At 46.1% G+C, this 24,157-nt stretch overlaps 1 protein-coding gene across 2 annotated transcripts in view; it reads right to left on the reverse strand.

Annotated features, from left to right (window-relative positions):
- Positions 1 to 5,790: 5,790 nt before the first annotated feature.
- Positions 5,791 to 24,157, reverse strand: part of GRIN2B (glutamate ionotropic receptor NMDA type subunit 2B) — a 205,759-nt gene continuing 187,392 nt past the window's right edge. For both annotated transcript variants that reach the window (XM_076336352.1, XM_076336362.1), the window contains 4 exons: positions 14,492 to 14,652; positions 12,183 to 12,370; positions 9,589 to 9,827; positions 5,791 to 7,722 (listed from right to left, as the gene is read on the reverse strand). In XM_076336352.1, coding sequence (XP_076192467.1) covers positions 5,815 to 7,722; positions 9,589 to 9,827; positions 12,183 to 12,370; positions 14,492 to 14,652 — 2,496 coding nt within the window. In that variant the 3' untranslated portion in view covers positions 5,791 to 5,814. The remainder of the gene's footprint in view (positions 7,723 to 9,588; positions 9,828 to 12,182; positions 12,371 to 14,491; positions 14,653 to 24,157) is intronic.

Below are 24,157 nucleotides of genomic sequence, written 5' to 3' on the forward strand. Positions count from 1 at the left end.
CTATATCAGTTTTGTTGTCAGCAATGACAGAAGGGTGCCAGAATTCACTCAAATGGCATGGCTAGGAGAGGAATTTGGGAATGCTCAAGAGATGAAGAAAGAACTCAAAGCCAATTGCAAAGTGGTTTTTGTTGTTGTCGTTGTTGCCGTTCTAATGGCAGACACCCAGGTCTGCCTGCAGTCAGCCCCAGGGAGGTCCAGAGAGCCCGTGATGAAGATGAAGCAATAGTATTCGTATTGCCAGTGAGACAGTCAGCGCCCCAGTTTGCCTTTGAGGGGGGAGGAGGGAGGGAGGGAGCCACAGGGAAGTGTAGGTGGGTGAATGCAGCGAGGGTCTATGGCTTGGAAATCTATTTGGCTGCAAATTGAAAATAAGCCCTTGTGGGGACAACAATCGGGTCCCACTAGTTACTATCTCAATGTGCCCTGCAGCATCCAGCAGCATGGAGGTGTGTTCCAGGTGGACACGCCAGGTGTGTTCAGCAGCAGAAAAGCACTTATGGGAAAGAGTGGGTGCAGACGGGGATCGTGGCTTGGAGCCCGTCCCCATTTGTTGCCAGCAATCCAGTTCCTTTCTCACACACGGCTCCCAGGGGCTCCTGTGGTGAGCCGGGCATATGCCACGGAGAGGCAGCATAATTGGACCCTACCCTTTGCCAGCTTGGATTGAGCAAGAAGGGTGAAGTGTAATTCCTTAGAGCAATGGTGCAGAGAGTCAGCACAAAGTCCCTTCATCAACACTCCTCATCTTTATCCCCTCCCCTTTTTCTTTTCTTTGTGGCAATCAAAAATATGTGGGGAAGTGCAACCTCCCACCCTTCTCCATGGGAAGGGCTCATCAAAGGTTGCTTGACTGGAGTGGAGGATGTGTGAAAGGCCTAAGTCTGATCATTGGCTGTGTTCCCAGGCTTGCTTCCATCTGTTGATAAGCAATGGAGGTGGGAGGATATGCCACATTTGATAGAAAGCTCTAAAGCAAAGACTTGCCTATAAAGATCCCTGAGGTATCTCTGATCACTCTAACCTGTCACCACCATCATATTCATTCTCTGTCTCCCCCTCTCTCTTTTGTTGGCAATGAGGAACAGCCCTGACTTGAAGGTATAAAGGGGCTTTATTCAAGATGGATGCTAGTGTCTTCTTGGAGTGAAGAGCTCAATGTCAGCATGCATTGCTGAAAACGTCGGAAGCAGAGGCCCATCCTGGCAACTCTTAACTCCTCCACCAAATCCTTCAGGACATCACAAAGGAACCTTCCTCCCGCCATGTGCTGGAAATTGAAATATCAATTCCCTACAGGCAAAGTTCATACTTGCATATTGCTGAGCATTTTGAACCCACTGGGGTTCTCACCTGGAGAGTTCTGATGACACATGCTGGATTTCAGAGAGAACAGGATGGGTTTTTGCTGAGGAGGTGGGGCCGGTGTGCTTCATTGTCTCAACTGACAACAAGTCCTGACTGCAGCTTTTCTTTCCTACTTATGATGTGACACGGCAAGTTCTGATATTGCCCTCACTGGGAGGCGTGATGGGAGACAGAGAACTACCACACCAGCCTGTGCTGTGTTGCGCTACAGTAAAAAGCTGGTGTGAATACTCCAAGAAGGTTTATGATGGGGAGATCCATGGCTGCAAGTTCTACCTGCCAGCTGCTTTTCACTGTGCATGGCACATTTCTGGTTTTTTTTTATATTTCCTCCGCCTCCTTCATACACATCCTCCTTCAGCTGGGTACATACACTCCAGTACAACTTCAGAAGAACATGGCTCATGAAAATACCTCTCAGAGAGCCATGCCTGGGGCTAGAGTGAGGAGGCAAATGCCAGAAACATTGCCAAAGGTGCCTAATCTTTCCCAGGAGGCTGGCTGCAAATATACAGTAGAGGTCACCAAACTGTAGAGGACACAATGGTTTTTGCTCAGTATTCTTGTGTGCAGAAACTTTCAGAGAGGGGAAATGTTCCCAGCCACTGCCCCAGAAAATACTGGTGTTTCTACAGGAGAGGAAAATGGGAAGGGAGGGGATGTGGAGTTTTGTCAGGCTCTGGTATGAAATCCCATTCTTTTCTGGACAGGTAATAAACAGCACATGGGTGGTTTTCTAGTATAGACAACACCTGCTGCTAATATTACCTGATTGATTCACTTGAATACTTAGAATGAAAATACACCAAATCTAAAATTCTAAATATATAATCAGAGTTTAATAACATCATCGATTTATTTTCTGGATTATGAATTACACCCTCCCCCCTCCCAATCCCCCCCCTTCATCTCTGTCCCAAAACTTGTTGACCTGTCAGAACTAAAATAAACAAAGCAACCAGAAAAGATCGCTTATAGGAGAAAGGATTAACCTGATGGACACGTGGCCTAATCTATTATGGGAGAAGGCAAAATACCAGGCTCCTGTGGTTAGACCAGTGGTTCAGTCCGGAATTTTCAGTTCTTCTTTTCTGGTTGCCCTAGAGCATTCATTTGAGTGGTTTGTGGCACAGTTAATATTTGCAGAGCACTCAGAGTGTTAACAGTGCTACAACAGTATCAACACTAGATAATGATTTTGGCAAACTATCATTTGCCGATCAGTGGAACAAGGGACAGACCAGTTCGGAGAAAATACGAACCAACTTTCACCCCGGAACACAAAAATCAGAACCTTTAAGAAGAGATTTGAAAAAAGTTCCATTAACTTCTTTTTGGTTTGTTTTCGGCTTAATTTCCCTGCAGAGCCACCCTCCAGGTTTTCTTGTTCCAGGTGGGGAGGGACGGAAAAGTACCAAGATAACCGCCAAAGAGATTAGCTGCCCTTGCCAGCTGTCAAGCTCCCCCCCAAGCCCTTAGGAAATACCAGAAATTATCACAAGCTTTCCCAGGTCCAAGATTTCTAAACCAAAGTAGCATTGGAGAAGTCTCATAATGTCAAAGTGATGGTCCAACCTGAGCGGCCAACTTGATGGTTCACCCCACCACTATCAAGACAGCGTAGTGCCTTGAGGCCCAAACTCCACAGAGAGATGCTGGTACAGAGAGTTTATATGCAAAAAGGAATTAGGGGTGTTCCCATCAAAACATGAAACCCTGCTGGCAAAGCTTGAAGTGACGTTCCGGCGTCTTCCATTCATGAAGATAAAGGTGACAGGGCGATACTGGGGGCCTCGGGGGAGCACAACACACATGGGTTTCTCTCTCTTTCTCTCTCTCTCTTTTTTTTTTTCCTCATTCATACGGCCTCGACCCGCGTAAACCGCTTCCAAAAACGCAGCCTGAAAAGTCGTAAAAAACAAACAGAACGGAAACAAACTTCCCCTCCCTCCCACCCCACGACCTGAATATTCACGAGAAGAGAAACACCAATTTATACAAAAACGCAATAAAAAAGAAATATTTACAAATGAAAGGAACGCCTTCTCGGTGGCCACTGTCAGAGGCTTCTGACAAGCTGCCGTGTGTTCTGGATTGCAGATCGCTCTGTTAATTTGTTTGGTTTCTTTTTTTTTGTTTCTTTTCCTTTTTGTCCTTGTAATGAGAGAAGAGGGAAAGAATAAGAAGTTCCCTTACAAAGACTCTCCCCCCCTTCCCTCCTTAATTTCCTCAGTGAAATATAAGAAAATATTCCCCTCACCAACCCTGCCCACCCTCTCCTCACACTCTTTGACTTTACAGGCAAATCCCACCCTCCTCCCGCCCCAGCTTTAAAAAATAAATAAAATAAATAGGTAAATAAATAAAAGGCCTTCTGTTGGCTTAAAAAGAGAAAGATAAGATAAAATCAACCAGGGTGCGGTGAGGAATGTGAGAGAGGTGGCTTTCAGCTCCAAGAAATGTGGCTCATAAAGACAGGGCTGCCATCTCCTTTCAGAGTCAGTCCCCAGCAGTGTCCCCATGCCCTCAGCACAGGGCTCTCTCAACCCTTCCCCTGGTGAGCCACGGTCATCGAGACACTGGGACAGACCCAGGATAAGCAGGAGAGGCTTTGCCATATCTCTCAGGACAGGAGAGGTCGGTCCACACCCTCACCTCAGGAGAAAGAAGACATATGAAAGGGGAGTTCAGCTTCTCACTCCTACCATTGCTCCCTTTCCTTTAGTTTAACTTGCATCTAAAATGATACAATGGAAAGAAAAAAACACTCTTATCGATACTAGGTGCACCAGGAAAGCTGTCACTACAACTGCAGGGATGGGAAACCCTAGGCTATTCCAGCTTTGCACCTGTGCTAGTATCTCTCTCTCTCGCACACAGAGGCACACGTACATGTACACACACATCTCAGCCTTGCACGTCTTGTCTTCAGCCCTTGGCACAAGTTTCTGTGCTCTCTGGCATTTATTCAAGCACACCCCATCCCAGGAAGACAAGCCGTGTACTTCCCCTGTACATTCAATAGTAAATATACATATGTATTTCCAATGGGTGCACACACCCTCCTCCCATTTCCACATGTGCAAGGAGGCATTGAAACAGTCCACCAGCACTACCGCCACCACACACACCCTTTCATGGCATTTTTTTTTTCTCTCCAGCACCACGCCAGCATTGGCAGAGGGCACCCTATTCTTTTTGTTCCAACCTGCTGGCCAGGGGTAGGGAGGGCAGAAGGATGAAAACCCTTTTTTCCTTGCCCTCCTCACTGAAAGGATGTGCCAAAACAGGCTTGTTGTACCCTGAAGTGACACTGACAAAACTCCCCACCTTTCCCTACTCTTTAGCTCTGTTCCACTGTGTTTGTTATCCGGACACCTTATAGGATCGTGGGTTTATTTTGCTTTCTCCACAGACATTTCAAGTATAAAGTTATTGTATATACTCACGTATAGGCTAACCCATACTATACACTGCTCCCACCCTTGAAGTATGTCACAACTAGTGAGCAATTCACAGCTAATGAACCGACCCTGCGCCCCTCCCCCCAAACTCCTCTCCTTTCAGTGCAAACCAGCATTGTCTATCAGAGATCCCAGCAGCCTCCCTGACTCCAGGGTTGCTTTCCCAAACTCAGACCCCACTTCCTTTCCATCTCTCCCACTGCTCTGCCACAGATTCAACGGCTGTAATAGCCATAGTGAAACCACTAGCCAGACCTGCAGACAAGCCTTCTCTTCCTCCCCCCACACCCCCCAGCAGACAATTCAAAATTTTAGCGTAAAATTTCTCAGCATGTACGCAAATATATATATATTTCAGCCCTAAACCCCCATAGTCTTCACAAAATAATGTAACGAGAACCTCAGTATAGCTAACATATAAGTGCATCATCAGGTTAGTCGTGTTATTCCCCCTTCACTTTCTCCACATCTTCAAACACTGCTCTTTTCTAGGCAGTTTTAGGAAGAGTTGCTTGAGCAAGCGTATTTTCCTGCATGTCCATTACACTGCTTCTGCTGTCTCCTGCCACACACACGTGTGTGTGCACATGCCTTTCTCTGCCAGGAGCCAGCAAAAGTGAAACGCTAGAGTCACTGCCGCTCCCCCTCAGCCCACCCCTTCCCTGCCTTTTTCTCCGCTTCCTGAAATCACGAGCGAGGATATCCAACTCCGACGTCACTGTAAAGTGCAATGGCCAGGAATGGAGGAGAATGGGAGGAGCGAGAACATGGAAAAAGAGATAAAAGGGGAGGGGTAGGAAAGAGGAGGAGGAAGAGGGGAAACCAAAGAGGTGGCACTTGTCACCAGTGCTGCACTACTCAGAACTCCAGTATCCCACAAACTAAGGATGACCCAGGAGAGTAGCCAGTGGGATTGATCCCACCCCACCCTCCCAGGCTCCACATACACCCCCAGTCCCTCCCCGCGCTCTTCTCCTCTCACTCAAACATCAGACTCAATACTGGAGAGTTTCTCATAAACATGCCCGTTGCTGGAGCCATTGAAAGCCCTGGGGTTTTTGTTGTTAGGCACACAGGGGTTGGACTGGTTCCCTATACAGATGTCCTTCTGGAAACGGGCTGGCACAGCCCCATGAAGGGCTGAGACCACCGGCTTGTTGGTGGTGACGATGGCTCGGAAGTCTGGCCTGGCTTTGGGCCCTCCTGCCACCACAGGCTGCCTGAAGAAATAAGATTTGCTGCCGTGGAGCAAGCATTGGTCATCCCCAAAAGTGGGGATGAAAGGGTTTTGGGTGACCCGGTCGGGGTAGAGCGACTTGCTGAGCATGTAGCCCCCGCTGCTGCCGGGGTTGTTGTGGTGGTGGTAGCTGGTGGCGGGCACTGAGGACTTGTTGTTGGCAAAGGTGGTCTCACTGGCTGGCATCTCAAACATGTGGGCGTAGGGGCTCCCCTCCAAAAAGCGGCCCTTGTCCTTGAGGCTGACGCTGCGGGGGGCCAGGGCCGAGTCATCCTTCTGCAGGTCCACAAAGGTGTCGTAGGAGTGCTGCCGGCGGAGCTTGTTGCGGTTCTTCTTCTGCACCTTGGAGGCAGAATTGGAAGGGCTCTGGGGATATTTGGAGGAGGAGGTGGCGCTGGTGGCCACGGGCACAGGGGCAGGCGGCTGGTCCAGCTCTTGGAGAGAGTTGTCCTCACTGATGTCGTACAGGTTGCCCGCTTTCTTGCAGGCCTCGCAGCGGATGCAGGCCTGGCGGGTGGAGTTCTGCCCCACCACTGATGGCGTGTAGTTGTGCAGCTTAGAAGGGCAACCGCGGCAGAAATTAGCCCCGGGCCGGTCCTCCCAGTCTAGGTTGGTCAGGTTCTTCTCCCATGGCGCCGGGACCCCGCTCACAACGCCATGCTTGTGCTCGTTGCCCCCGCCAAACTCGCCTGAGCCGTGCTTGTGGTGGGCCCTGTTGGTGCAGGATCCACCCCCTCCTCCTCCCGTGTCGCGCTTAAACTCATCTCCCCGCTCTTTGTAGATATCCGTCAGGTCCACGTGTTCCCAGTGCGGTGAGTTCTCCTTGGCCCGAAACTGGTCCAGGTAGAAGTCCCGTAGTCCTTCCTTGTCCCTGAAGTAGCGCTTGTGGTCAGGCGAGCGGGGCGGGCGCCGGCGGTAGGCCAGCTCTATCTCGTCAAACTCCCGCCGGGACTTGGCGGAGGCCGGGCGCTTCTTCAGGCTGTCCTTGTACTGCTGCTTCCGCCGCTTGGCTGCGTTGCCCTCGATATTGCCGTAGGTGACCGTGTGAGTGGAAATGTCAGAGACATCTGAGCGGATCAGGTCGTCATGGGCCCCGCTGCCCCCATAGCGGTCACTCTTGAAGGAGAACTTGCCATAAAGGTCACCCAGCTGGCTGTGCTTGGCAGGAGGTAACCCCAGGTCCAAGGGCTTCTTCCCGATGGACCGCGACTGGGCATTGAAGGGCGGGTTGTCACAGTCATAGAGCCCGTCGATGGAGCTGGTACTGCCAATGCTGTGGGGGCGGTGGTGGTGGTGGTAGTGGTCCTGATACACATTGCTGTCCTTCAGCTGGAGGTTGCCAAAGGTCCTTTCCACCTCACTAATATAGTCACTAAAGAGGTTCTCCTCGCAGGGGGGGTTGTTGTAGGACTTGCAGTCTGAGTGGGTGAAGCTGCGGCGGTGCTCGGAGATATCGTAGACCGATGACTCGCGGCGGATAAAGTCCAGGGCACTCTGCGGTGAGCCATTGACCCCTGACAGGTTGGCCATGTTCTTGGCTGTCCGAAGCAGGCGGAGGATGTTGGAATGGGTGTTGTTCATAGTCGCCGTGGGGGAGTTCATTGCTGACTGGCGTTCCTCGATGGCCACGCCATGGATGCAACTGTAGATACCCTGAAATGAGAGAAAGCAGGAAGGTGAGTGGTCCTGCAAAGAATACACCAGAGGGGACCTGGACTGGGACGCACCCTATGCAGCAGCAGCATGTTCCTGTAGGACAGCAAGGCCTGTCAGCCTTCCATCATGAAGCACAATCAAATCAAATTAAATCAGACCTACTCTACCAACTCTTGCTGTTCTGCCTCTTTTTCTTGCCCCTAACATTTTTTCCTTCCCCTCCATTCCTCTTCCTCTGGTTTGCTTCATGTCATATCTGTAGGATGCAGGAATACCTGCTTGCATCTGTAAGAGTTACTCAAATCTAGTAGGCGTAACACGGAATTGCAAATGGGGAAAATAATATCCTTGGGAATAAAACCATCAAGACAAATGATTCTGTGTGGATGAGAGGAAGAAAGTCTGTTTTGGCCCTTGAAATTCATCTGGACATCAGTGAATCAATGAGACAGAAGCTATCTTAAAAAGGGAACAGCTTCATTTGTCATAAACTTAGCTACATTAATCACCAGTACAGATTAGAAAAGGAAACAGAAAGAGCAGGACTGCCAAATAGGTATCTAGGTCTTTTGCATCTGGTTGAGTGAGGTACAGTAGAATTTTTAATTGCATTCTGTTAAATTTAACAGTGATAACAGGCTCCAAATTGACATCCCTGAAAGCGAAAGTCCTCTATTCAACCTCAAATCGGGCAGCAGAAGTGCCTGATTCCTTCGCATTCCCCACTAGCTCATTTCATGCATGACACAGACTGTTTGCAAGGGCTACCCACCCCTAGGAGCAGAAGAAAAGGGGCTCATTTATTCCCTGGTCTGCCAAATGGCACCTTCTGATTAACGTAAATTGTGAAATGGACACCATCACATCATGTTACCATGGTTTCTCAGCAGCTAGCAGATGATTAACTCTTTTCAGACTTTTCACCAACCTGGCCCAGGTCTAACAGATAACCCCAAAATGAAAGAATCTGTACTTAGCTAAGGATCACCAAACACAATCCCCCATCTCATCTCTAGACTAAACCAAGTTAGAAACTAACAATATAGAAGAGAGGCTGTGCCCCTGCATTCAAAAGGCTTTGTCATTTTTCCTCAACAATATGTATGTAGCAATTATATACTCCTTGCACAATCAAAGTTAATTCTGTTACATTGGGCACTGAAGTCAAAAAAGCTGAGATTTGACCTCACTTCAGAATGGATCAGGAGAAGGGGCCAGTGGCTTGAAAGAAGAAATAAAAGCTCCAAATGGGACACTGCTAGCTACACTAATAGCAGAAAGATGACTCAGAAATTACTAGAATCTGCTTTAAATGCAAATATTAAACCCTAAGACAGATTTGCATAAAGCAATTGCTAGGTTCATGTAGTCATCCTTTCTGGAAGGATTTCTGCATGGTTTAGGGCATGGCTTTTGCTTAGGGACCTCTCACTGTCCATGATAACACACTTCTAGTTAACATAAGGTCAGCTGAACAGCTGTAATATAAAGGACAATGAAAAACTCCTGAATTTCTAATCAAGTTATCCACCATTACTTGACTTATTATCCCCAAATTTGGCCTCCTCACAACTCACTTCGGAGGAGCAGACAGTTACAGTTAACTTCTTTTTATGCTGCATTTTCATTTCCATGTGAAATTTCCATTTCTATGACCATAATCCAGCAAAGGACCAGAGATGTTGCAGAAAAACATTAGATGCTCTTGCAACATTAACGGTGAAAAGACGCCAGCCTTTATCCTGCAGACCACCACGCTATGCCACCTGTGTGTTAGACTGTCTTGGTGGATTTCTCCATCTCCAGTACCTAGGACTGTCTGAATAAATCTTCTGTTCCTCCCCACTAGCTAATGACACTCACCCTGCTGATGGAGAAGACCACACCGGGCTTGCCAGAGCAGACGCCCATGAAGCAGTGGCGGAATTGCCAGTAGAAGAGATGCTCACAGATGAAGGTGATCAGACTGAGGGCCATGGCTGCTCCCAGCATGTAGAAGACACCTGCCATGTTATCTATATCCAGCTGGCTGCTCATAACCTCGTTCTTCTCATTGTGACAAATGCCAGTGAGCCACAGCGCTTCCAGCTCCTCCATCTCCCCTAGAAAGACAGAGAGAAGGAAAGAAACAGGTTAGCCAGCCCTGCAATGGCTAAAGAGCTCAAGCTGGGGCAAACTGAAAGCAAGAAGCTGATCTAAGGTCATTTCCAGTGCCCATGCTTTTTTCCCACATCTATTACATCCATGAAATATCCTGACTGCCCTTCTGATATGGGCAGGTGGAATTTGTGACAGGGAAGGCAACAGAATTTTTCCACAGCCAGATATTAGCCACAAAAAGCTGTACCACAGGGCACAGCTACCACACTTTGCCAAATGTCTACAGTGAGATCCTGAAAAAGTTGTTGTCGTGGTTTAACCTCAGTCAGCAACTGAGCACCACGCAGCTGCTCGCTCACCGCCCCCCCCCACCCCCGTGGGATGGGGGAGAGAATTGGAAGAGTAGAAGTGAGAAAACTTGTGGGTTGAGATAAAAACAGTTTAATAATTGAAATAAAATAATAACAACAATAATAATAATAATGTAATAATAATAATATACAAAGCAAGTGATGCACAATGCAATTGCTCACCACCCGCCGACCGATGCCCAGCCAGTCCCCGAGCAGCGGTCCCCCCGGCCAGCTTTCCCCAGTTTATGTACTGAGCATGACGTCACATGGTATGGAATGTCCCTTTGGCCAGTTTGGGTCAGCTGTCCTGGCTGTGCCCCCTCCCAGCTTCTTGTGCACCTCCAGCCTTCTCAGTCGGTAGAGCATGGGAAGCTGAAAAGTCCTTGACTAGTGTAAGCGCTACTTAGCAACAACTAAAACATCGGTGTGTTATCAACATTATTCTCATACTAAATCCAAAAGACAGCACTGTACCAGCTACTAGGAAGAAAACTAACTCTATCCCTGCCGAAACCAGGACAGTTGTCCACCAGATGACTGAAGACCTGGCCTCACAAACTTCCACTTTCATATTAGGTCAATGAAGGGAAAAATCAGTGACTGATACTGGTAGATAAAAGTGAGTCACTTCTAAATGAAAACATTGTACTTTTCCAGCTCAAAATTCGAAATGTTGATTTTTTTAAATCAAAATGTCTGATTTTGAATTTGTTTCCATCATATCCATAGCTCATTAAAACTAGGTGCAATGTTCCCAAAAATATTTGTGTATTTTTACCTGTTTTTCTTCCCTTCAATTTTGTCCAAATTCAACACTTCCAAGCCCTTTGACCAATCAAAAATATTACTAATTTATATCAGCTAGGAACAAATGTTCTGTAGTCTAATTTCATACCCCACTTACTCCCATTATGGTATTTTCATGAGGGGAGAGAGAGAAATAAACACTCATACACATACTGAGACATTCAGAAACAAACTAATTTTGCAGGTTGGCAATTCTTTTCATGCTGTTAGAAAATTTAGTTTTTCACATTTTCAACCTCAGTCCAGTGACAGGGGGAAAAAATCCGTATATTTATGTGGTGCCATAGCACAGTCTTCAAAGCTTTATGAAGAACTTATGTCTTTTTCTGAAATAATACATATTAGGCTGTTCAGGAGACAGAACACCCTATCCGTCAGGTGGCCAATTTTCTGCTGAAGTATATCAGAGCTTTGTTCTTTCCATATTTATTATACCATATGTTATTTTCAGATTTCAGAAAAAAAGAAATACTTATAAATAAAATAACCTGTGAATTTTAGTTATTCAAAGAAAGGACACAGCAAGATGTAACATGGAATGGAAAGGGAAAGCCAGGAAAATATTTTCTAAGAAGGAATTCCTCATCCCACGAATAATTTTTTTTAATAATAGCAATTTCTCTGTAAAGGATGAGATGAACTAGGTAACTAGTTCTGATTAAAAACTCGCTCCAGAATATGCTTCTGAGTCTCAAGTCCTTCCTTGGTTTTTTTTTAAGTTTTGGAAAATCTGAGTTAACTCTTTCATCCAGAAATATTTATCCTTTAATTTTGTAAACTCTGCATGGCTTGACCCTGTCTTGAACTATAAAGCATGGGATGACCACGGAAACTCCAGTATAATTAGTGGGTTTGGTCATGGCAAAACTTCAAAGGTAGTGAAAAGTTCACAACAGAAGTCTTGTTTTTACAAGACATTCTTCACACCAGATATTTTTCAAACGTACATCTGAGCTGGTTCTATGAAACCTTTAGTGCTTTTGACATCGCTTTTGATGATACTGCTACCCTGCATCAGTAACATAAAACAAGTGACATCCTCACATTTTTGGTGCAATGGCTCTAACCTAACCCTTGTTAATAAGTTCTTGTTCTCAATGCAAATCTGAAGCACCAGAGCTAGGAACTTCTATTTCTTACATGCAAGACTTAGTATTTCTTAGGAAAACTCCAACTCCTCTTTTTCTTGTCACTTACCATCTCCAAAAAGCTGTAGAATGGCAAGATCAACCTGGCGCTTCCAGCCTGAGTCCTTTTGGATGGCAATGCCATAGCCGGTGGAGGCAAACACTTTCCCACTCCCAATCGTCACCAGCTTGCAGCCTTCATCTCTGCCAGCCATGTAGTTTAGCACTGCTGCATCATAAATGAAAGCGTCCAACTTCCTGCACAGGTGCAAGAAACAAGAGCGGTATAGTACAGAAAAGATAGAATCTGTATGAGTTCAAAGGTGTTCTCAGGTAATTAAGGCAGAAACGAACCTCTTTCAGATAGACTACAATAGGCTGCATCTTCACCTTCATCAGAGTTAACTAAAATCTGAGCCTAGAACCTGTTTATAGGTGAAGCTAGATTATAAATAAGGACTGTCTATTTCTTCCTGACTCTTAGATAATCATCATTTCTGATCTGAAAGAAAATTTGGAATACAAACATACTGCAAGATAAAGATGAATGAAGAGCAAGTCAAGGGGATCTATAGTCCTAAGAATAGCTTATATTTCTGTACTGCCTTTCATCTCAAAGGAATCTAAAATGCTTTATAAAATGTATCAATATTAGATAGCAAAGTAGGGGCTGGAGTAAGGAAAATATTATCTCCGATTCAAACTGATGGCATGACTTAGCTGAGCAAAATGTAATTTTTTCAAATTAAATATAGTCAGGGCATCATGTTTAACTCCTCTATTACTGTGAAAAGCACTACTGGATCTTTACCAGTGTCAAGTGGCCATGATAGCAGCTTCATGGTTTACCATGCTGAGTAGCTCTTTGGTAAAGAGTGCTTAGCTGAAAACCACATGAAAAATTGTTTCAACACAAAGAAATCCCCATTATGGGCTGCGATGGGTAGGGATGGGTAGACAGCACAACAGACTGATGAAAGCCTTCCTCTCACTGCAACAAATTGATCTGGGTGTGGGGGCAGTCTCAGGGGGCTCCATCTTCCACATAACCAAAGACAGCCGATGAGTAAATCCTCCCACTAGACCTGAAATGAAGCACTTTCCGATAAAAGACCAAAGACCTTCCACCTTGCACATTCTCACACCCACGCTATCTTTTCGATCCACCTCCTGCACATATATTTCCAGTATGGTGATTATCTCAGTTCAGCTGCGTATCTGTGAGGAAGTCTGTCCAAGGGTGGATATGAAGCCAGGATGACATCTACTGCAAGTGATGAGCTCTATTTCATCCATATATTTCCAGGACAGAGCACATTTATTTCCTGGATGATGACTATCCTGGCAAATGTACCTTCCCAGGATGGCATCCAACAATGGTACAATCATTTATAATGGGCCGTGTGCCTGTGAACCTGGCAAACAGGTTTAGGAATATTCAGTCAATCTAGTAATTAAATTGGCTGAACATCTTTATTCGTGCTTTGGAATGAACTTTCTCATAAGAGTGCAACACGGGTGTAAGCAAGAATGGTTTTTTTCACTGGGGCTGGGCTCTGACAACCAGAATGGTCAGGTCTGGGAGGACGTCTTTAATTATAAAGGACAAAGGCTTGCAAAATGGGGTTTTAAGCTAGCTCCTTTACAGATTCACTGTTATTAAAATAGGATGAGCTGTTCAAACATACTTTTTGCTAATTATTTTTCCCACATTTCCCAAATTACCCAAGGAAATGCTCCCATTTTATATACTTCCTTATTAGTCAAACAACATTTTCTTCAGCCCTTGATACTAAAATATTCCAGAGAGAAGGGCTACTTCCAAAATATTTGCTTCAAGCACAGCTTCCATTACGCTATATTAGCTAGTGATACACTGGGGTGGGATTAGTCTGACAAGGATTGTTTCAGCTTCCTGATGAACATAATCTTTTATACACAGAAGGAGGGAAAACAAAGGAATTTCCAGATGACAATATAAATGCTCTGAAAAAAACTTTGTCCACAGAGGTCTGTGAGCTTTTCCTGTGTACACATAAGGACCCATCAGCATGAAACATCTTGACAAAGCAAGGTCTTCAGGACTAATATACACAAGGCTAACATACACAAGGGTACAGAAGATCCTCTTTTTTTTTTTTTTTCCAAATAGTCTTATAAACACAGCAAAACCAGAAGCTCTTACACAGATGTCAATAGAAAAACCTGGATAAGAGAATCACAAAATTATTCTTCTGTGTTGTGTGTGGTCTTGCTATACTTTTACTTATGGAATGATAATGGAGGCTTATTTTCCAAATCCCACAAAAAAAATTCCAGAGAAGCATGCAAGGAAGTCAGGTTTCTGTGGTGAGTAAGCATGGAAGAAGAAAGCCTCACCCAGTCTTCAGCGAGAACAGTGCATCATCCACCCCCCTCTGATTGAACTTCACCATGTAGCTGTGCATTTCAGGGTAGTTGTTGCGAATGTTCCTTTCTGTGCTGCCATTGGGAACCGTCCCGAAGCGGAAAGGGGGCGAAAAGTCATTGGGTTTCTGGAACTGGAGAGACAGAAAAAGAATATTTCTCACAATCTTTCAGCAAGAAGCAGTCATCTGAATGGGAGAACACACTCTCCTCAGGAGGTAGTTCTGATTTTATTTTACTATCAGGTGGAAAACATTATCAAAAAGATATTATATTTCACTGTTTTCAAACACAAACATCTCCTGTTAGTGCCTAAGAACCAAGAAGTGAATCTGAGCAAGCTGGTCTTTTTGTCCACTCTGGATTAAGTGCATAACATAGACAGTGATCAAAGATTAAAAGGAGGTTAGACAAAAGAAGGTTAGATAAAAGGAAAAAGGAAAGGGAAAAGGTTACAGCGGCTTTAGAACACAGTCAAGGAAAGATTTTCAGTAAAATCTATGTGCATTTTATCCACAGTGTCATTTATTTTCTAAGTATCTTTTTCAGCTCTGTAGATGCCTTTGCACTTCCTGATTCTGACTGAAGTAGAAAAGTAATTAATGAGGAGAGATGCCTCTCAGAACATCTCACACCCACTTCACCAAACGAATGATCAGCTTTCAAAATTTTGGGCAAATGTCCCAAATGAAATGCTATTAGTGGTTGCAACTCACTAGTAACATTTGATGCCCAGAACCAAGCTGGCAGAATACTCCAAACCTTTTGCTTCTCCCAAGAAATACATTCATCATAACATTCCCCTACGGCTGCAAGGCTGTGAGATTTTATATGCCACTTGCTTAACTCAAGTCATAATCAATGCTCTCTGGGGTTTTATGAGCAGTAAAATTCAGACTGTCAATTATCAAGACTGCTTAAAACCCCTAGAACCAGCAGACGGGAAGGAGCACAGAATTGTAAGCCAGGAACTGAATAAGCAGTAAAGAAAAACATGCAAAGGTGGGTTAGATGGAGGGAAGCCCCCTATTCTCTTGATATATCAAGCAGTAGCTTGCCTGGTGCTAATTCTTGACTCCCAGCTGTGACTGTATATTTGGATGATCCTGAGAAGCAAGCTAAGAACATGTTAACGGTCAGACCAAACCCATTTAACAGCAACAGTTCACCTGGTACATGAATATATGCAGTCATGTACTGCCACCTTCTATAGTGGAAATGTGGCTACAGTCTATAGCTATAGCTTAAAAAACATGCAGATGAACCTTGTTCTTGAGTTCTGCTCAAAGCCAGTTTGGAACCTGGTCAACTCAGCTGAGGAGGCCAAAGCCACTAAAGCAGCGTATCTCATTCACAACATCTCAGCAATAAGGCCAACCAGGAGCTGTGTCTGTGGGTAAGTGAACGCACCATTCACATCACCTGTTTCTGTGTACCAGTCAACTCATCTGGCTGTGCAAGGGAATAATCTCTCCAGTTTGGAAGATAAGATGGGCTGGCTTATATGTGCACACATGAGCGTGTGAGAGAGAACACACGTCCTACTACTTTAAGCCAATAGAAGACATCAGGGCTGTTTTCTGAAACACAGGTTGGCACATCACCAAAAAAAGAGGTTTCACACAGCATAAAACAGGCAGTAATGTGGCTCTTAGAACCTTGTCACACCCCCTAGGGATGAAGACAAACTCATAGCTATCAAAACCTGTAATGAAAGCAAACTTTGATGGGAGAAAAATCACTGCAGCGTGCTAAAATTATTCTTTTTTACCAAGCTGATTATAGCAGCTGCTTAGGGGACCCATCACAAGAAGGGCATTGCCATACCAGGCACAAAGGAACACAGTGTTTCCCCTGACATGCTAAAACAGGAGTTTGCAAAGCGGGCAGCTTGCTTCCCCAGAGACTGCGGAACCCAGCCTAGAGGGCAGATGGGGCACCCCCCATCCCCATAGAGCCCTCCAACAGAGTCAAGTCAGCAGGGCAAGCAGCAGGCAGGCCCGAACAACATTGGTGAGACCTCAGCTTCAGCATGCCCTTTGAGAGCCTCTCTCTGGGCCCAAAGAGTGTTAAGACAAAAAGAGGTCCCATCCAATGTCCATTTTATACCTCCACCCTCCATTCCCAGTGATACAATCTCTAGTTTTGTCTGCTTCCATCCCTGTGTCTATGAACTGGAGTAAGAAGGATTATAGAGTCAGGCAGGGCTGTGGTAAGAGAAACGATCCCACCACTGAACTATCCTTTGTCCCCCCTGTGTTCCAGGGCCCATCTTAGCAGCCAGAGGTGAAAGGCTCCATATTTAATTTTTAACCTCCTGGGCAATCGGTATATAAACTAAAACATTCCTCTTGAAGGAAATGACTGTTTTTGGCAACTGGAAAAGCATGTTTCTAGAGAAGGAAGCCAGGCTGATGGCTTCTACAAAACCACATACTGTGCATTCACTCACCATCCCTTACCCCCTGCTCATTCTTCAGTCAGAACACATCTGCAAATGCAAATTATTCTCCACACACCCACATGCACACACACTTCAACCATAGCCTGGTGGACGACAAGAGAGGAAACAGTCTGAAACAATCCATATGGGACTCACACCAGAGAACTTTAGTAGGTGGGCACAGCTCAGTCCAGGGATGGAGGGATCTCCAAGGAGCTCTCCAGAGCCAAAAACTGCTGCATCTTTCTGAGCTCACTTCTGCCCCACACAGCTCATACTGAAGGAGCAAGAAGACATACAAACCTTCCTAGAAAACACATAGGACAGATGGGGAAGGAGTGTGTCCTCTCCTGGCAACACAGTGGAGGAACTTGTGTGGAGGAACTGGAGAAGATCCATAAGGAGGAAAGTCAATTGACACTGTTGTCAAAGAGTTCAGTAAGGAAAGCCACTTGTTTGGCTTCTCCCAAGGGCTTGGGAGAGTGGGCCTGGATCAGAAGTGTCAGCCCCATGGAAGCAGGGCACTTTGGCAGGCTGGTCTAGAAGGAGTCTGAGAGACATGAGACAGGAGCTGAGACACGATGCAGGGGCCATTACATGGAGGCAGCCTGTGCAGAGGTAATCTCAATGCCTCAGTAAATATCGACAAAGGAATTAACAGCAGATATTGACAGAAAGGGTCAGAATTTAGATTAATGAGAGAGAGCTCTCCCATCATTTAATGTAAATGTTTCTCCTGCCAGAGCCCTAAGTCACAACTACTCTACCGCAGGCATTTGCAAAGAGGAGCCCTGTGAGGCTCTGGCAAAAAAATGTGGTGATAACAGGGGAGGGGAAGATAAGAAACTGCACCGGTTGCTGAGCAAACCCAGCTGCAGAGAGTCACAGGGAGCGGCAAACAGGGCTGTACAAGGTCGGCACTTGTAGGACCCCCCCTCACACTTCCCTACAGCAGGAGCCTTGTCCCACTGCCCACAGCTCTACCTGCCTCGAGGGATGACTGCCTGGGAGGGAACCTGCAGGGCTCGGCTGCAGCCCTGCACCCAAAGAGCCCTGGGCGGAGGCGTACCCCGCCTGCAGCCTCCCGCTCACTCACCATGGGGCCTCGGTCGCGAGATGCTCCCCTTGTACCCAAGGTGATGTGATACGCTCTTGCCCATGAGAGAAATCCCTTACGGAGCGGGCTTCACATGAAATGTGGGTGGGAGGTGGATGCTAGAGATGGGGGTGGGAAGCAGACACCAATCATAGAATCATAGAATCATTAAGGCTGGAAAAGACCTCTAAGATCATCGAGTCCAACCGTCAACCCAACACCACCATGCCTACTAAACCATGTCCCTGAGCACCTCATCTACTCGTCTTTTAAATACTTCCAGGGATGGTGACTCAACCACTTCCCTGGGCAGCCTGTTCCAATGTTTCACCACTCTTCCAGTAAAGAAATTTCTCCTTACGTCCAATCTAAACCTCCCCTGGTGCAACTTGAGGCCATTTCCTCTCGTCCTATCGCTTGTTACTGGGGAGAAGAGACCAACACCCACCTCGCTACAACCTCCTTTCAGGTAGTTGTAGAGAGCGATGAGGTCTCCCCTCAGCCTCCTTTTCTCCAGGCTAAACAAGCCCAGTTCCCTCAGCCGCTCCTCATAAGACTTGTTCTCCAGACCCCTCACCAGCCTCGTTGCCCTTCTCTGGACACGCTCCAGCACCTCAACGTCCTTCTTGTAGTGGGGGGCCCAAAACTGAACACAGTATTCAAGGTGTGGCCTCACCAGTGCTGAGTACAGGGGCACGATCACTTCCCTACTCCTGCTGGCCACACTACTTCTGATACAGAAATACATACCAAGTACACCTGAAGGGCTGGGGTGGCTTTGGGACATGAGATGCCTGTGCTCAGAGCCCAGTGGCTGTCCACCTCTTCAATCCCTCACTCCACAAATTGAAATCAAGAAGCATTAAGTCCAAATAAGACCACAGCTTTGGGAAAGTAACCTCTCAGAGTCAGAGAGCAGAAATCTTCCTGCTCTGGAGAGCGATAAACACACAGGCTGGGGGCTATTAGCACATTCAGAGTGGAGAGCCCCTTTCCTGCTCCCCCCCGCAACTCGCCATGAGAGCTGTCGGCAGCAGCAGCGAGAACGGGTTTAAGTGACTTGTCTGGCAGAGCTGTTTCATTAGCAATTTGGAGCCGTGCAGTGCAGAAAGCAGCATTGTTCTCAGATGTTTGAATATCAATCTGCATAATGAAACAGGTGATAGGCGCTCTTCCTATTCAGGCAGCCACGATTGGAGCGGATTCAGGGATGAGGGGAAGGGGTTATTTCTAATTGGCCACAATTAATTTGATGAGAATTTTTTTTTCAATATATTGTCTATCACCAAATGGTTCCTACAGAAAAGCGCATCTGCACTTATTTATCTGCCTGATGTAGGCCCTGTTTACACTGTAAAGTGTTTGCCAATAGCATTGAAAGCAGTTTCCCAAACTCAGCAAGCTCTCACAACAAAAGGCTTTTTTATCAGTCGATCTACTTTTACATTGCTTTAAAAAAAAAAAATCCCCTGCTGGATAACATAATGAGCTGGCAAAACTTGGTGTGAGTGTGCGTGCGTGTACATGTGTAGTACCTTACCTTTACACAGCTTCTCTGGGAGAGCTCCTTTCACTTTGTAAGGCCCAGACCCTCAGTTTAAATTTTCTACCACAGCTCTGACCTGCCAAAATAAGGTCCTCAGGTTCAGTTCCTCTGTTAGCTGCAAGTCCAAAAGAGCTTGAGCCCATGTTAGATACTCTAGGTTCAGTTCATTTGCCCAAGAGTTAAGTGCCAAGTTGAGATGCCCCAGGGAATTTCACCCTGGGAGCAGGTCTCTCACAGCCCCTGTGTCAGATTTGCCAGCCACCTGATGGTATTTTGGATACTCTGGTGCACCTAAATTGGCTCTAAACATCTACATTTGCACAACTGAATCTAGCCACTGGATCATTTGGCCCTCAGGACATCTTCTCCCACCAAAAGTACAGGGAGCCAGCTGCTGTGGGTAGCAGACAGCCCAAAGTGCCCACCACTCTCTTGAACTTGCCCATCAGGGCATCAGTCACAACCTTTTGTGCAGGCACCTATAAGCAGCACTCTGCTTGCTCTTTTGGCAGCCGTACAACAAGCAGATATCTGTTGTGGCACAGGCCAAATATCTCTAAAAAAGATGGCATTTATTAGTGAGCTGCAACGTAAGATTTAATGACATCAGGCTAGAAAAGCAAAGTCCGTGCTCGAGTGCATAATTTTAGCACAACTTCTCTGCATTGCCCAAACATCCTTGATTGTCTCCTCTTGCTCTTGTTCAGCTGCATGTCACTGCAGTCAGCTTGCACCTTTCCTCATTGCCTGAGAATCCAGTCAGGCTGTTTGCGCAGGAGCTTCATGCAGAACTTGTTAAAAATTAAAGGGTGGGTCAGTGGTTTTCAGGTCTAACTCCGAGGTAGCTTTATGCCTACATTTAAGTCTTGATAGACTACACATGTTAACAGCAACATGTCTTGCCCTAGCTGCCTTGCTTCTGTATCCTCTGTTTCAGCCAGGAAATGAACTCCTTCACAGCTAATGGATGACTCTCAAAGAGAGGAGGCGTGTCCTTTTCATACCCCCAAAATATGTCATTTTTGTCCCCCAAGCTGCACCATGAACAATACCACAGAATCACAAACCTGGATCTGGCCCTGAGAAGATGTCTGCTCTGCCCCTCTCTCTCCGGTGGGTCTCTCCTAAACATCACCATTCTTTACAGCTCTTCATTCAGCCTGCTGTGGAAGATGGCTGGTGCTAGAGACTCCCTCATTCCCTGGACAACCCACACCAGGGCTTTACTATTAGAAAGTTCTTCCAAGTGTCTAAACTAAAGCCTTCCTGCTGCAATCCAACTGCAGTATTTTCTGTTATCTTCACCATGGGCAGGGAAATCAGAATAGTCTCTTCTCTGAAGATGCATTTTATGTTTTTGAAGACCGTTGAGCTGTTTCTTCGCCATGTTCTTGCATTGGGGCTAAAGAGGCCCAGTTTCCTCAGTCTTTCTTTGCAAGCTGTATTATCTAGACCTCCAACCATTCTTGCTGCTGTCCTTTGGCTGTATCCAGTAAGTCTTTCCTTGACTTGCCTTTGGTTGGTGGACATGCTCTCCACCTCCACTGTACCAAGAACAATCTGATCATGACCCCAAGATGCTGAGAGAACATTAAACTAAAAAAGCTCGCAGCAAGATAATAAAAGCATTGCTAGTGAGAGTTAATGCTCGTTATTACTCTCCTCAGTGCCTCTCTATGTTATATCCTTTTCCCTCTGTCCTTTAGTCTTGTCATCTGCAGCTTGCAAGTTCTTCAAAGCTGTAACTCTGTCCTGATTTGCATTCAGGTGGTGACCAGTTTGTTTCTGGAACGTCAATCATCGCTGCCCGAACCATCTTCAGGGCTTTTACTGTATTCTTTTCTTTATCCAGCTTGATCATGCACATAGGCACATCCACACAACTGTGCCCCATCACCTGTCCTGGTAGAGGAAGTGCTCTACAGATTCCCAGCGTGGAGCCTGCTCTGTTGGTATGTTGGTGCAGGGCACTTTTACATTGCTGCAATAGCATCCCAGCTAGGAATGTGCCAGCCCAACAACGTAGGGAGAAAATCATACTGCAATCCTAAATCATAGCACTGGTACAATAATCTGTGAGGAGAGCAGACTAAAGAGACTGTGCTGCTCATTCCTCTGTTACTCATGAATCTCTTGTACAGATACTTCTCAAGCTTCATTCCTAAAGCATCCCTCTCCCCTCTGCACAGTCACCTAGCTTTGACATTACAGACATTTTTTACTCCCAAGGTGGAACTCACAGCCATTTCCAAGTGACTACAAGTTTTCAGATCCGCCTTTTACCCTAGCTCTGATTTCCTCTCTTCTTCTGCATTCCCTCACAGATATCATCCTCCACCTCCTCAGCAGCGGTTGGGACTCCTCACAGCTCAGAATCCAGTCACCACATCAACTCTTCCTGATTGTTGGACCCAGTCGCAGAAATCAGCCCTAAGATTGCAGTGGCAAAAACCCAGTTTCTTGTCTTCACCAGTCAAACAACACATGCCTTGATTTATAAACAACAGCAACCAAAAAAAAAAGGAATTAACAGCATCAAATTCAATATAAGTCAGTTTTGGGAGGGCATAAAAATACCTTGTGCTCCCTCAGACTTTGACTTTGTGGTTTATCTTATTATTCAATACCCGGTGATGTTTCAAATTCTCTGGTCTTGCTTTGCATAGTGCTTTCACCCATGAATTCCTCTAGATAAGTCTGAGAAAGGAGTTATCAGTTAGTGCAGCTGACTGCAGCAAAGTTGGCAAAGAATTAGATTAAAGTCACTTTTAAAGGAAGATGTAGGGTGGGTCAGACCCACAAACAAGAAGAAAAGTATCTATGAATGTCTGGTGGTGAAACAGGGACACGTGTGGGTCAAGGAAGGGAACAGAGCAACCTAGGGACAATGCAGAGGTGAGGGGGGGCAGGTGAAAGCAAAAGAAAGGAGTTCAAATATAGCAACTTTAAAAATAGTTGTCCTTGTAAAATAACTGAGATGAAAGCAGAGATCCAATTGGTGGAAGAAGCCGCCATCACATGCAGTTATTGCCAGAGCAATGCACACAGTAGGATTGTGCAGCCTCTTTGCAAGCTGGATTGCTATGTGCAGACCTGCTCTGTGCCGCTTCTGCACAGAGCAGAAGACTGCAAACCTTGGGCAGCGCAGTGTCACCCCAAACAGATGGCATTTCAGGGGTCCCACATCTTCCATAGCCAGACCTACATGCGCATGCTGGGACCACACTGCCTTTCTGCTGACCCAGGCGTTACGGATACACCAGGCCTGTGGGGCCATTCCAGAATCAGACCATCACATGTGGACAGAGTCCACCCACCACCAACAAACCAGGTGTCTTCTGGGTCTGTCAAGTGTGTGAGCACTATGCAGACTTTGTGCAGCTTCTCCACCCAAAAGGTAACACTAAGGCTTTAAAACTTCCTCAGGACACATTTGGCAGGCTAGAGGCTTCAAGTCAGTCACACTGTTAGGTGTCCCTCAAGCTTGACCAGAGAACAACATCTGTAGTGGAATCACTGAGCTTCACCAGTGAGAGACGAGTGAGTAGTAGCTTCACCAGTCAGAGGCTCCTTGCACAGCCCTAATATTAGTAGGTGTGGTTCAGACGAGCACAGTCTGTGCTGTGTGTTGCAATTAAGTGGGCTATGGGATCTTAGGTACAGTACACTTAACTTTCGCTTGCATGCATGTAGAGGATGGAGATCATCTGTTTATCCCAGCATCAAATCATGCCATGTATTCCATTCTTGGAAGTCAGCTTCCTTGGAAGCTAAACACAATGGGGCAAAAGGCACCTACTGAATAATCCCAGGCAAGCACAAAACAGATAGTGAGGCAGAAAGATGCTGGTTAGTACACTCAATTAGTCAATATCATTAGAAGTGTAGATGTTCATTCAGAGGGAGAAAATTAACTGATGAAAAAGTCCTTGAGAGGAGCGGTGGCAGGTAAGTACAGAGGAGTTTGAAATCTGCTTTGTTTGCACATGAGACAGCTGGTTAACAAATTATGAAACACTGAGAAATTCAGGGGATGTAGTTTGGTGGGAGAGCAATTCCATTTTTCATCCATTTTTCACTAAGAAAGGCAGATCGGAGCTTCCTATCTTCTGAGCACTAATAGCCAACCTGCTTCAGCACTTTGTATATGGGTACCAACCACTGAGCAGTAGGGTGAAACCCTGCACAAGTCTGGCAAACCTCCCAAAGACTTCACTGGGGCCAGAATTTTCATCCAAGTAATTAGAAAAGCCTAGTCATCACATTAATGCAATTTCTTAAGCACCTCTGTAGGCAGGGAGGCAAAGCAAAAAGCAGGGCACTCGAGGCAGGGCAGCTGGGGCATCCCAGCACCATCCCAGAGGTGTGAGAGAATGCCTTCCTTTAGACTTCCACAGAAAGCTGCCTCCCATCTGCAAGCAGATGACAGCAGAGGAATGAAAACTGTATCACTCCCTTGTGACTCCTGGGGCACTGGAGCAGGTACACCTGATGCAAGCAAGCCTGCTGGGCCACCAAGACTCAGTGGAAGTTTGACCTTGAATAGCCAAATGC

The sequence above is a fragment of the Aptenodytes patagonicus genome, chromosome 1 (assembly GCF_965638725.1).
Source record: "Aptenodytes patagonicus chromosome 1, bAptPat1.pri.cur, whole genome shotgun sequence".
Classification (NCBI taxonomy): domain Eukaryota; kingdom Metazoa; phylum Chordata; class Aves; order Sphenisciformes; family Spheniscidae; genus Aptenodytes; species Aptenodytes patagonicus.